The following is a 15,478-nucleotide window of genomic DNA, read 5'->3' as shown; positions in this document are numbered from 1 at the left end:
AAACTGGCGAAAGCCCAAAAGTTTATCAACAGATAAATGGATAAACAAAATACAGTATATACATACCGTGTTTCCCCAAAAATAAGGCCTAGCCGGACAAACAGCTCTAATGCGTCTTTTGGAGCAAAAATTAATATAAGACCTGGTATTACATTATATTATGTTATATTATATTATATTATACCTGGTCTTATATTATAGTAAAATAAGACCAGGTTTTATATTAAATTTTGCTCCAAAAGACGCATTACAGCTGATTATCTGGCTAGGTCTTATTTTCGGGGAAACACGGTACAAAGAAATATTATTCAACCATGAAAAAGAATGAAGTTCTGAAACATGTTATAACATGGATGAACCTTGAAAACACTATACTAAGTGAAATAAGCCAGTCACAAAAGGACAAATATTGTATGATTCCACTATATGAGGTACCTAGAATAGGCAAATTCATAGAGATAAAAATAGATTAGATGTTACCAGGGGCTTGATATTAATGGAGTTTCTATTTGGGGGTTATGAAAACGTTTTGGAAATAGTAATGATGGTTGTGCAACACTGCAAATGTGCTTAATGTCACTAAATCGTACACTTAAAAGTGGTCAAAATGGCTAATTTTATGTTATATGTTACCACGATTCTTAAAAATTAATACATCAAAAACCATTGAATTACATACTTTAAATGGGTAAATTATACAGTATGCAAATTATATCTCAATAAAGCTGTTTTAAAAAACTGGCAAAAGACTTGAACAGACAATTTACAAAAGAGAATACCTAAATGGTCAGTAAAAAGGGGAAAAGGTGAGCAACCTCATTAGTAATCAGGGAAGTGTAAAACACCTACAAATATGTACACACAATGAGACACCATTATTCACCCATCAGAATGGCTCAAGTTAAAAAAAAATGACAATACCTGGTGTTCACAAGAAGGCAGAGGAACGAAGCTCTCATACCCTGCTAGTGGGCACAAAGGTCAGCATAAGCACCTTGGGAAAATGGCAGGTCCAACTAAAGCTGAATATGTGCAATCTGCTTCTTAGGTGTATACCTACTCACAGAAGTGCACTTTGACGTGCATCAAAACCCGTACAAGGACGTTCACACCAGCATTATCCATAATAGGCCAAAACTGGAAACAACCCAATGTCTGTCTATCAGTAGTAGGACAGCTAAATTGATACCATGGTGTATGCATGCAATGCAGTGCTGTCATGTAATGCAGGTGAAGAAATTACAGCTACACGTAACAACGTGGATGTTATATTTTAAAAACCAGACACAAAAGAATGCATAATGAATATGGATGATTCCATTTGTATAAATTTCAAAAATAGGCAAACTAATTCCTGGTATTAGAAGTCAAAAAGTGGTTACCTTTGGGGAACAGGGAATGGGCAGGGCGATTGAGAGGGACACTGGGGGACTGACTACTGGGTGTTGGCAATGCTCTGTCTTTGGATCTGGATGATGGTTACACATATTCATTTTTGTGTATTCACTTACAACAATTCATTAAGTGGTACTCTTAATATTTCTATACTATTTTTGTGTATAATACACTTGTTAAAAATTTTGCCCATCACGACTGTCTTTTCTAATAAACATAGTAGCTTTGAAATACATCATAATCAAAGAAAATAACTGCCTATATATAAGTCAATGATCTTCAGTGGAATGAACGAAGTATAGAGAAAGGCAGCAGGAAGATGTTAGAAGACAGTGGGAAGCTACTGCGAGCTTAGTTCACATAAAGGAAAAGGCTCAGAAACGGTATTAACCTGTTCAAAACTGGAACACAATTGAAATGCAAATTCAATCTGCAGCACAAAAGAATGTTTTGGATCATTTTTTGAGAATGAGAAATGTCTATGCTTCAGTAAAAACTTTAAAGTTCACATGAATATCTCAATTTCATGTACAGAAGAATTTCAACTTTCAGCCTGTAAAATGAGAGAACTGGATGGTCTATTACCTAATAACAGGATAAAAGACTGCGAGGAAGAAAAGATCTAAACTTCATCCATTCACTCAATAAATTAAGCATCTGCCGGGTGCACTGCACAAAGTGCTCACCTTGTGGAGCTTGCAAGAAAGAGTAAGAGAACAAGACACTGCAGCTTAGAGGTGCCTCCAAGGGAGCAGACAAACTCATTGCTAAGGAAACTATAAGAGAAAAAATCTCTTGCTGAGAAGTCATCCCAGAATGTAAGGCAGTCACTCTCAGAGGAAACAGGTTAGAGCTGGGTCTGAAAGCGTAGGTAGCATGGATATCAAGTGAAGGAGATGAGGTATTTCAGACCAACCAGAAGTGGGTGGGAAATGTGAGCAACTGCAGAGGCAGGTAGGCTCAGAGCATTAATAGAGGGCAGTGGAAACATGATGGGTGGGGTGGGGAAGAGTAGAAAGCCACAGAGGACCCTGAATGATACTCTAAAACCTTTGGAATATATCCTTTAAGATTTTTGGGGTTTGCTGTGGCTATTGTTGAAGGAAGAGAGGAATATAATGCAAGCAGTGTTTGACAGAAAAGGAACCTGACAGAGAGCAAAGGATGGATCAAAGAGAAGAAAGGTGAAGAGCAGCTAGAAAACTGTTGGAATAATGTAAACTTAAAATGATAAGGATATAAACTAATGAAGATGGAAAGGAAAGAAAGGATAGTAAGAAGTTTAGAACACTAAGAAGAAATATTTTAAAGATTCCATGGTTTCAGGTATTAAAAAAAAAAAAGGTTTTTACCTAGGTACAGGCCATGGGGTCATGTACCTGTACGGTGTGATGCTGCCACAATCTACAGTCTCCAAAGTCTGGACAGTGTCGGAAGCGTGGGCCAGACACAAAATCAGTCTGTCTGAGATTTCAACATAGCATATATATATGCAAACTGCCATATATAAAATTACCTAATCAGCTAGCATGCATAAACTAGAAGGGCAAGTAAAGGTTTTCTGATGTTCAATCTAAATGCGGAAAAGCTGAATTAGTTCTCCGGCCACACATAGGATAAATGCAATAAAAGGAGTGGGGAAAGGGATCCATTACCCTTTTTCTCAAGTCAAAGAGAAAGCTGGAATGCCAGCTTCCACTGTGTCTAAAGAGTCTAAACCGAGAATTCAAGAGGAAGTGCTCAAAATTGCAAATTATTTTCGTGTCGTTGGTCTTCTTCATCAGTTTATAGAATAGTTGTTAGACATTGAAGGAGTAAGCAGATTTGATTTATTTTAATGCAGGCAGATGGCTTGGTCATGGAAATTGTGAAGAGATTTACTGAGCGACTTCATCAGATCAAGGACATTATGGAATTAAGGGGCTCTAAGAGACCTCACTGGTCCAGCTCCATGCGGCTCACACATTACACTTTCTTACTAATAAGAAAGACAACTCAACCCCCCTGAATACGAAATAACTGGGGAAGAGGTAGGGCACGATTAATTTGTCCAAGTAAGTGCAAATACTAAGACAGAAACTGGAAATATAGATTGATCAAAGAGCAACTAAAACACATCTTGCTCTGAGGACAATGGAATCACAAATGCGGAAAAATTAAAAGTCACAATTTCAGAAAATATTTTCATGAAAACAAATCATGTTTAAGTTTCTATAACTATTGTGGAGTACATAATTCAAGAACTAGTGTGGTTTAGTTTCAGGAAAAATTGAATGATCTGAAAACAAATTATATTTATCAAGATAACACAATAGGCAGTGAGTTTGTGAATCTCAAAATTATTTTGAAAGCTCTGCCAATGTGACTAACTGCCCATTTTGGGGACTACCTGGCTTCGTGTAAAAATATTCTCTTTCATGAAAATGCAAAAAGAACAACTGGGCAACACTACTGATGACATACAACCTAGAATCAGAATTAAGATGTGCCCTAATCACATCCCTCCAAAGCTTTCGGTTTAAGTATCACTACCTCCCTGACTAAAACTCACTGTTTTTTAAAAGCTCACAGGCTTTTCACTTTTAATAAATAATAGCAATACTAAAGCATCTATATTCATCATGTAACCCAGCATAGGTAAATTTTAGATACCTAACACCTGGCTTAGACCAAAAAAAAAGTCATTATGATAGAAAAGTAGATAAAGGTCATAAAAATCAAGTTACGGGACCGGAATACAGTGATTGTGGTAAAAAGAAAATTTTTGTCATATTTACAGCCTGCTTACAACTGACCCTTTTCTGACACATACAAGATCTGTCTATGATATACAGGATTTATTTAAAAGAATAAAGAGATACATACATAGCTTAAGATAAAGTGAACAGAAATCAATTTTTAAATAAAATTTAAAAGTAAAATTCTTTATATTTGAAAGCCACTTTTTATAATCTTTCTACAACAGATAAAGATGCTTTTAATACCTAGAATAAATATCACCATAAAGTCTCATTATAGTGATGGAAGGAGAGGGGAATAGGAAGTCAAGTAACTATTTTTTAAAACAGTTTTATGAATATGTTAAAACCAGCTACCTATTACCTCCAGCTTATTTTGTTGACAATATTCTCAATACTTGGAAGCCAAATCAAAGAATCACAAGATTACAGAGCTGGAAAAGAACAGGACATTACCTAATGTCACTCCCTCATTTTGCAAATGAAAGCTGGCGGGGAAAATTGTCTGATGTCTCCCAGGTCACACCTCCTCCATTGGTACCTCCCGGATAGAACTCTGACCTCCTGACTCAAGTTGGGGCTGATCTATCCTTGTAACAGTAACTGCCACTAACCAAGCATTTTCTCCCTGCCAGGCATTATGCTAGAGACTTTAAAGATGCATCATTTCCTTTAATTTAGTACTTCTTAATGCACTGAGAGGGCCACCTACACGCTACAGGATAATCCAACTCAAGCGCTCGGGACATTACAACATTAACAAAGTCAGACAGCAAATAAACGACAAGTCAGGAATTCAAACCCAGTATGTCTGACCATGCAAAGTTGTTACACAATGCTGTTGTCTCCCTTAATTGCTAACCGTGTACATCCAAACAATTCCACTTTGGGCCAGCTAGACTGAAGAAATACCTACACAGAGTTATAGGTTACACATACAAGGATGTTCACTATAACATCATTAATATCAAAAATTTAGAAACAACATAAATGTCCAACAATGGGAAAACAATTAAACAAATTATGGTATAGACTTGTTATGAAATAAGAAACTTAGGTCATTAAAAACAATAAGGTAGATCCTTGTAACAGATGTGGCAAGATGCCCATACTAAATTGTTATGTTTTTTATAATAAATTGTAGAACAATATTTATGGCATTAAAAAAAAATACATGTACATGCAGGCTTTGTTTGTAATTAGAAAAAGGTCTGGAACAATGCACAGCTGAACCAGAGAACTCAGTGGGTGGAGGTGGGATATGAGTCCATTTTTAAACACATCTTCTGCATTGTTTGAATTTTTATGCCTAAGAGATGCTACTGTTGTAATTTTAAAAAACTATAATACAAAAATAAAGAATTTTAAATGAGTTTATTATTTACTTTAAAATAATACATACATACTCCATTTAATACATGCATACATACATGCATATAATCTCACACAGCATGAAATTATTGTGTGGCTATTTGTCTCTAAAATAATTTAAAAAAAAAAAATCTAACATCCACTGGAGTTTCAATTACTATAGTTCCCGGACCCATGAGGGTCTCCAAGACCCTTTCAGAAAATCCATACGATTAAAGCTATTTTCTTCATAATGGTAAAATGTAATTTGCCTTTTTGCCTGTGTTGACATTTGCACGGACGGTGCAGATGCAGTGGTGGGTGTACTTGCTGGCGCCTCCATACAAATCAAGGCACTGGCACTGAACTGTACTCAAAGTCATTGTAGTTTTCTCTGTCATGCACTTATGGTTATAAAAGAAAATCCAGTTTCACTAAAGAATGCCTTTGATGAAGCAGTAACAGTAATTTTATTAAATCTTGACCTTTTATAATATTCCTTGTGACAAAACGGGTAGTGTGAAACATACATCTCTTGTGTTGCATACCAAAGCAAAATGACTGTCCTAAGGAAAAGCCCTGGTGGAGCTCAAAGCTGAATTAATCGCTTTTTTCTTGGATCAGCGTTTTTACTGGAAAGAACAACTCACAGACAGACTATAGTTATTCAGACTTAGGTATTTGGCAGATATTTTCTCAAAATTGAACAAAATAGACTATCACTTTAAGAGAAATCTCTGACAGCTGTTTGTTGTCAATTCAAGGAAATAATTAAAATTTGGAAAACTTGTATCTGCCATTGTGAGCTAAATTATCAATGTATAATGTAACTAAAAAATCATGCACGAATAAAAGATCCATTCAAAGGATAAGGATAAGATAAACCAATCAATTTTTAATATAACAGAGGGAGAAATGTTTATTGAAATCATTTCTGATTCTGCATTGCAACCAATCTTTAAGAAACTACCTACTGAGTTTTGGTGGAATATCAAAGAATAATATACAAAATTATTTGCAAATGCAATCAAAATACTCCTTCCTCTTCCAACTACATATGTGTGTGAGGCCATATATTCATCATACATTTCAACCAAACCAAGACAATACATTATAATAAACTTAATGAAGAAGCCCATAGGGGAATCCAGCTGTCTTCTAATGAGCCAGACATGAAACAGATTTCCAAAAATGTAAAACTGTGCCACTCTTCTCGCTAATAATTTTTGGTTTTGGAAAAAAAACTAACTTATCACAAAAATGCATTATTAATGTCAACATAAATGGAGTTATCGTTGTTTTTAAATTGATTAATATTTTTACATTTTCTCACTTTTGGTTTCCAATATGGTAAATACTGATAAACATAATCCACACAAAGAAAAGCTCTTTGTCACTCTCAATAATCTTCAAACCCCCAAAAATCTTTAAGGACAAAAGTTTGAGAATCTGTGGTATACTGTTAACACATTTTTCAGATGTTCTGCACACTGCCTTAAGTCTTGGCCAACAAATGTTAGGACAGTACTCTGGAGTTACACGTGGGCAATATGCAAATATGAACTGTACTACAAGCTTTCTTAACCAATGAAAGCCTAAAACGCTAACCTGATTTGAATATATTCATCAACAAGTGATGTTTACTACACTCCAACTGCTCTTTCTGCCATTAATTTTGTGTTCTACCAAATGATCTTGACCCATAGAGGCTGACAGAAGTTGCAAAACTGGTAGTGATAGACCTGGTCCAAAGAAACAAAGATTAAGTATTACGATCGATGTTTTGATGTCACTTCAGGCATCTTTGGGCACATGGTCAACAATGTGGCTAAGATTAGTTGAAGACTTTTGACATTTTTGAGAGCTATAAACACCACTGCAGACTGAGAGAGAATGGTCCATAAGGAAATGAATCATAGCTGGAAGAAACTGTGGCTAGAAACATTCCGACTTCATGAGAAGGGAAGGGAATGGGAGGGGAGGACAAATGGCAATCTCTACTGGGAATAGGTTATAATACCGCTACATGGTGTTGCTGTAGTTAATGCTCCTATTTCTAAAATAACACCTCTCGTACTTTAGACACATGATGTGGGGAGGGGGAGCTTGAGCTTAGACTACCCTAGACTAGGAGTTATTTTCATTATCTCTGTTCTCAGGCGACTAGTTCTAACATACAGGCCCTCGGGACTAAAAGTACCAGACATGGAAATGGGAAACTTCAAGGTTCTAAGTGAATTCCCCGAAGTCCAAGATATTCTTTTTTTTTTTTTTTTTTTATCTTTGGATTCTTTATTTATTTTTTTATTTTTTAATTAATTAGTTTCAGGTGCACAAGACAAAGCAAAACTTAGACGTTTATCATTTATATCCCTCACACTGTGTGAACCCCCCTCCCCCCATCCACTATCCCTCTGTACGTTCCCAAAACCTCTCACCTTCCCCTTATCCCCACCCCCCCGCCCCTCTAGCAACCCTCTGTTTTTCCTCCATGTTTCCAAAACTGTTTCTGATTAGTTCATTCACTTATTCTTTTCTTTAGATTCCGCATCCAAGATATTCTTTATTAAATGGAGCAAAACCTTTGGAAATTCCTTAGGTAAATGTATTTCAAAAATAGACAACTTCAAAGTTTTAGGTCTAAAGATACGCTAAGAATCAATTTTGAAAGATCTGTAAGTATTGCATTTTTAAATAAACTCCAAAGTCATAGAATTTTAAAAGAATGTGAAAATATATCCCTAACACCTCTGTTCTACAAAATATATACTAAGGTTGAAGTTGAAGCTGACAGTCACACCAAATTCCTAGAGAAAATTTTAACAAAAATTATCTTTTTATTTAAAAGAGAAAAACACATTATTTTCAGGTACTCCAAACACAGAGGATTATCACTTATATTAGTAACCACTCACTTAATTCATTCACAAGTATCTACTGAGCACTTACTATGTGCCAGGCATGGTATTGGCCTTCAGAAAATATTCACACAAGTATTGCAGCACTATTCACAGTAGCCAAGATACGGAAACAACCAAAATGCCCACCAATAGACGATTGAATAAAGAAATTGTGGCACATTTATACAATGGAGTATTACTCTGCCATAAAAAAAGAATGAAATATTACCATTTGCAACAACATGGATGGGCCTAGAGACTATTATGCTAAGTGAAATAAATCAGACTGAGAAAGACAAATACATATGATTTCACTTATATGTGAACAGAATAATAGAGCAAACAAAACAGAAACAGACTCAGAGATACAGAGAAAAAACTGATGGTTGCTAATAGGAGGGGTGTTGGGGGTAGGGGAGGTGAAGGGATTAGAAAGTACAAATTGGTAGTCACAAAATAGTCACGGATGTGAAATAGTGTGGGGAATATAATCAATAATGCTGTATAGATTATGTAAGGTGCCAGATGGATACTGGACTTATCCAAGGATCACTTCATAGATTGTGTGCCTGACCACAGTGCTGTACACCTAAAGCTGATATAGAATGATACTGAATAGCAACTATAATTCATATACATATATATGTGTGTGTATATATATGTGTGTGTGTGTGTGTGTGTGTGTGGTCACAGGAAATAAGGTATAGCATACGGAATATAGTCAATGGTATAGTAACAGCTGTATACAATGTCAGAGGGGTAGTAGACTGAGAGGGAGATTATCACTTTGTGAGGGGTGTAAATGTTTAATCATTATGTTGTTTTGTACACCTGAAACTAATAAAAAATAAAAATAGATAAACATAAAAATTTCAGTGATATTTATTAAAATGTGATCTTCCTATAACACATTTGGCACAGCCACACCATATAGCATCCGTGTGGTATCCGACAATGGTAAAGACAAACTGGTATCAGACCAATGGCTGAATCTATTGTTTGTGAAATTAGGAAACAGATTTTCTCTCTCCGACTGACTTAACATTTCTACAATTTTAAAACCATCACAAACGCAAATTACTACTACAGTCTCTTTCTTAGGTGGTAGGAAACAAGGTACAGAGGGAATCAGTTACCCAAACTTTAATAAAAAGGAAAAAAATCCTTCCACAATTTAGTAAGATCAGCTTAACTCCTAAGTAAACTAATTAACTTTCCACTTTTAAGACCAAATCAGCTCAAATCAGATGGTATTTTGAACACCACCTAAGAACTGACAACCTCTCTGAAACCAGTGACTCTCAAAGTATGATGAAGGGAGGATTTCAGAGCGTCCAGCTGTTCTGAGAGCTGCCCTCAAAATGCAAGGGTGGGTTGTGTGAGTGCCAAGTAGTCCTCATCAAACAAAGGAGGGAATGTGCAGTGACTGGACTACCAGAAAGCCAGCAATCCTACCTCAATATGCGTCAAATACACAAATTGATTATCATTAGTGTAGAAACAATGTAGATACAAATAATGTAGATACAAATCTATTCTAAATAAACTAGTTACAGATCAATTTAAGTGGGAACACCACAATTTTCCCAACTTTCTCCCTCCCAACTCAGCCAGGATGTCCCGTCCCTTGTTCTGACTCCCTACAACTAAAGAGTCTTGTGTACCAGCACATCACCTTGTTTAACACTAAATCACATGGCTTAAGCATGAAGAGTCAAATGAGACTTTTCATTATAAATGTTTCCACTATCAAAGTGTGAAAACACATTTGAAAATGTGCCACATATTGTCACTGGGGGGAAAAGTCTTTGCCCATGGCATCATTACCTTGGGTCTGACAAGAGTTCTAAGCATAACATTTCACAAGCGCTTGGTGATTTAATATTTAAATTGCTTCCTGAATAGTCCATGTCGAATATACAGTGTATTAAGCTTCATTTCTCTAAAATTTTCATCCAGTGGCTGTCACCTTTCATGTAGGTCAAACTACAGATTTTTCACTAAAAAGTGAATCCTTCCAAAACAGTTACCTAATTAATGTTAGAGCCATGAAATTGAAGTTTACAATGAATTTTTCATAATATTAACATTTAGGCTCATAACTCAATTTCATTTCATTTTATATGGACTTTTCTTTCTTTTTACACATTTTCTCAGATTCTGGAACGTTATCCACTATTTTAAGGAATCACAAGTTGTACAAGAAACACTTTAGATATATCTAATCCATTGGTAGAACTATATAGTAGTTAACTCTTCAAACATCCTTTGAAGTTCCTCCATAGAGATTTAAACAAATATAAAACAGAAAATTCTTGACATCTATTTTCTTTCAAAAATTTAAGACACTCGCTATTTCTATCTTCAGTGCATTATGTCATTGCAGTGGCCACTGCTACGATGGTTACCTAACAACCATTTCCCTTTTCTTCCTTCATAATGGAAGCAACTTTGTTCAGATCTCCACTCCTCCCCCTCATTCCACATTGGAAGTCCTAAAGATGAGCCCAAATTCATTCCAACCAACTTTGCCATTGACTGGTTCAAGAACGTAATATAGTCAGGACTCTAGGTATTCTCCAGGAGACTGTTATGCTAGACAACAACTGTTCACCCTCTTCCCCTCCCTATCTTAAGAAAACTGAATTATCAGTGACCTTTCCATGGCCTACTGAATGAATTCCAAACTCAGCTTTCAAGGCTCTCTACTGTCCTGTAACTATCTTCTTAGCCTTTTCTTCTTTGTACAATCTCCTGCTCTAGCAGCTAGAAGGTTAGTCTTTCCAGAATATGCCCCTGCACTTTGATTTCATACCCTTTGTCCAAGCTGCTGCTTTGGCTAGAAAAGCCCAATCACAGCCATCTCAGTCAACTCAAACCCAACTTATTCCAAGTCCAGATTAAAAGTAAACGTTTCCATCAAGTCTTCCTTGATATCACCATTAATAAACGGCACTTATCATATATTCCTTCTATCATAAATCATTTGTGCATGTTTACAGCCTGTTTTAAAACTGCAAATGCCTTAAGGGCTGTGGACAAACTCTCGTGCATCTTTGTCTTCCACCACCATCCCTCCCCACCAGACACCCAAACTTCTGAGTAACTCAGTAAAAATCTGTTGAACATATGAGCACATTTTTTCATTTTTGATGTTGAAAAGTGCCTTTACATAACAAATTATCATGAAGGCTGAAATGTCCCTGGAAGTCTTTAAAAACATCTTTGGATAGCTTAGGAATAGTTCTGCTGAAAGAAAAAAACAAAGCAGATGACCTTGTAAGGCTGATTCTGCGAACTACATCAAAGCTTTAAAAGTACTGCCTAATAATTAAAAAACAAACTATGTACAAATGCTATTTACAAAAAGAGTGATATTTATTATAATATACAAAGGTCAACAACAGATTTTTTACCATAAATTTCAGCTGTTCTTATAGTAGTCTTTATAATATTTTCAGTTATGTCCAAGGGATTGTATAAAAAGCCCATTTATTGAATTTTATTTCACACTTGAAGGAAGTAGGACAGAGAAAAATGTTGGCTCTCTCAAACTGGTAACCAGACAAAATTAATTTGGAAGTACACATTGATGTCATTTTATTATCATACACAATCACTAAAACTATACCTCCTGAACACCACAAAAGTTATCTGCAATTTTGACCATTTCCTTCACTGGCTTCTATGGAAAAGGTATACAAAGTTTTATATTCCTTTCTCCCCCACTATAAGAATTTGTACAATTTAAGTCAGCTAATATTAGGTTACTTAAAGATTTAGGGGTACATTACCAGTTCAAATAAGACCATAAAAGTATGGGAAACATACTGATATCTCCACGAGGGATGAAAAAAAAAAAAAAAACAGGGTTAACCACAATATTCCAGCAATCATTGAACCTGCTTTTTAAATCAAACCCTTCAGAATAAATCTCAGTAAATGTTAACAATCAATTAAATGAGAGAGAAAATTTGATTCCACAAGACAATGCACTCACAAAAGAAAAGGGCACTTATAAGATGAAAATCAGAGTTTAAATATGATGGCTATTCATAGAAAGTAAAATGTAAGAAAGGTTAGAGTAGAAAAATTTAAATACATATTTGAAAATCCGTTAACAAGAAAATTAAACACGTTTATTCCTTGTGTTTTAATACTGTTATTTATATTCTATGTATTTTTGTAAGCCAATTTAAATCCTTTGGGGAAGAAACTAGCATATAAAAAAATAAATTATCGCTTTCGAATATAGTGTAGCACACTGTATAGTTATTTTTTTAAATAAAGATCAACTTTTCAGGAAAACCTGCATATACTCGTTAAAGGTTATGGTAAAGATACAATTTAAAGTTTTCTAAATTATTTTAAAGGCATCTAGTTTTCCTGGAGCCACCTGGTAACGGAAACTGATTCTAAATACTGCTTCTCACTGGACCTCGTAAATACCGGAGTCCATAATCTAAAAAGGAGCAAAGCGGGGTCAGAGTCAGGCCCAGGACGGACCGTAACCAAGTAGCAGGTGTAGTTACCTCTCTGATCAGGGAACACCTGGGTTGTGAGGGAGGCCGGGAAGGGGGGCGCCGGCGGGACAGCAGCCGCGGCGGGTGGGCGCGCGAGCCTCGGTCGATAGCAACGAATATGGCCCCTGAAAAGTTGGGCTCCCAAGACCTGGCACGGGCGAGCAGGCTGTTTGCGATCCCCAGACAGCTTCTGCCCGGGCCGCCGGCCCAGCCTGGCCCCAGATGGCGTAGCGGGCTACTCACCCTGCAGAGAGAGGAGCAGCAACGGCGCCAAACTAGAGCCGGGAGAAGTCATCCCGGAGCCGCAGGGAGCGCGCCTGCCACCCGCCCGGCTCCTCGTCGCGGCAGCGGAGGCGCGGACCGGGCTCTCGGTCCTCCCTGACCCGCCGCCCGGCCTCTGTCCGCCCGGCGGTGCTGGGACCGCCGGACACGCAGGTGAGTCAAGTGCAGCTCCCGCGCCGCCCGCGCTCGCCGGCCTCGCCCCGCAGCCACAGCCACCACGCGCTGCCCCAGGACCCGACGGCCCTCCACGCCGCCGGGGGAGCCACTCCCCCCACCTCGAGCCCAGCTACTCCGGCAGCAGCCGGGCTCCACTGGGCACCGCACCGCCCACTAGCTCCGCTCGGTCTCCCGGGCAACCACCGCTCCAGCGCGACGCCTGGCGGCCCACCCGCGGAGCGATCGCTGCGCGCAGCTGGCGAGGCCCCGGCCACCTGTGCGCGGTGCCATCCGCTCACCCGCGCACCCCAGCGAGCGCCGGGAACCCAGAAGCTGTTGGCCTCCTCGCCCACAGTCGGGTCCCCTCCCCGGCCCTGAACGACCCCCCTCCCCACCCCAGACAGGTGGTCGTCATCTCCAGAGAGCTCTTGGCGGGACTTTTCCACCGTCTTCGTCCGAAGATTCTTGTCTGTTGTAGTTTTCAGATGGCCATTTCACTTTCTCTCAATCCTATCTTCTGTAACCTAAATAATCGGAAAGAACCTGACTCCTGACTACACTTTCTCCCTTGAAAAGAGCGCAGCGGCTGTACTAATATTCCTCATTCCCTGTTTTATCAGGGGCTACCATCTTCTCCTGACCCTTTAGTAAAATTTGACGTTAACTTATAATATTTAAAATTTTTCCATTTTAAATAGTATAGCTTTCTTAAACTAATTTCAAGTATTTGTTAACTAGTGAGGAGGTGATTTTTATTGGGGTGGTTGTTACTTTGGTTGGATTTTTATTTTTGCTTCTTGTTTGTTTTAGTTGGGTGGGAAGACAGACCTTGCTGGCGTCCGAAATTATTTTACCTAAATATCTACCTATATCTTCCCATATAAAACCTAATCTTCATTCCTTTTCTATTGAGGGCACTGGTCAGTGTCCTACAGCCCCCACAGTCACTTTCTGTGTCAGCCTCCAACCTGAGCCTTCTAAATTTGAGGACATACCTGCCCAGGGAATGCCAGATCATTCTGGTCAATTTCTACAGCAGTATAGATTAGGATTTTGGGGGCTATTCAGAAATTCTGAGCTCCCATTTGGCAGATACAATCCTCCCACAGCAACTCAGGAACGAAAACAGTATGCACAGGAGAAAGGCAAATGTGTAAAACATCTATACATTTGGACAAAGATTAGAAGATATATGTAGACATGAAAATAATAGTATCAAGATGGTGGAAACATGAATGCATTTTTTCTTTTTTAAAAATGTTGCTGATATAATTTCAAGTAAAAATGGAGGGGGGGGGAACACATGCAGAAATGCCAGTCACCTTTAACAAGAATACAGTGAAAAGGTATACTTTGATTATGAACTAGAGATAACCTCAATTTTGCTCACTACTTCAAATTTGCTAGAATCCCTTATGAGATCTCTCATAGCAAGAAAAGAATATGACAGTACAAAGTCTTTGATATTAATAACAAGTTTAAAATTTCAACTATGATTTCATCACTGGGCTTAATCTTATTCTTTTAAACTCCAGGGCAAGTAGATTTCTTTTTCTCCATCCAATCCAATTCCGTACCTTGTCGTGCATATATTCCTGCCTTCTAACCCAGTCCAGAGCAGAGTATAAGGGTAATATGAAGAGAAAAGCAGGGAAGTTGCTTTGTGGCAGGTGCTACTCAGAGCAGGATTTTTCTTCACCATAATCCCAGATTTAAGTACAGAAACAGACTATTTATTATTTAATTAAATAAATAACTGAATAATCTAGGCTGCAAAGCCCTGATAAAAGCAAGCTACCTGATACACTTCTTAGCACATCAGTTCAGCAAATATTTACTGAGTGTCTACACTACATCAGGCACTAGGTTGAAGGTTAAACAAAGTGTAAAATATAATCCCCGCCCTTAAATAACTTGTAATTGTACATGGGATATAGCTGCACTGTCATGAATCAGAAGAGCAGAGAGCTCTCCTGCCTCTGTCACCATAGTGTACTTCTGCCTTGCCCGACAGGAGCTGGGAACTTACTAAGAGGACAGAGTGCTCACAGTTCAGTGGAGAAGCCCTTGAATTAGAAAAAGAAGTGTGGCTTCTGAAGGGAGAATGGGGACGATCAGATTTCAGGAGGCAATC

At 37.9% G+C, this 15,478-nt stretch overlaps 1 protein-coding gene across 5 annotated transcripts in view; it reads right to left on the bottom strand.

The window, feature by feature from the left end:
• The window catches only part of IGSF11 (immunoglobulin superfamily member 11), a 119,867-nt gene extending 106,359 nt beyond the window's left edge, over window positions 1-13,508 (bottom strand). For 2 of the 5 annotated variants that reach the window (XM_074331563.1, XM_074331564.1), the window contains exon 1: window positions 13,150-13,508. In XM_074331563.1, coding sequence (XP_074187664.1) covers window positions 13,150-13,201 — 52 coding nt within the window. In that variant the 5' untranslated portion in view covers window positions 13,202-13,508. Of the gene's footprint in view, window positions 1-12,915; window positions 13,059-13,149 lie in introns of those variants that run through there. The other 3 variants (XM_074331562.1, XM_019716775.2, XM_074331567.1) reach the window with 3 other exon arrangements.
• Window positions 13,509-15,478: the final 1,970 nt, after the last annotated feature.

The sequence above is a fragment of the Rhinolophus sinicus genome, linkage group LG01, assembly GCF_036562045.2.
Source record: "Rhinolophus sinicus isolate RSC01 linkage group LG01, ASM3656204v1, whole genome shotgun sequence".
Lineage (NCBI taxonomy): Eukaryota > Metazoa > Chordata > Mammalia > Chiroptera > Rhinolophidae > Rhinolophus > Rhinolophus sinicus.
This window is presented reverse-complemented; position numbering and strand designations above follow the sequence as displayed.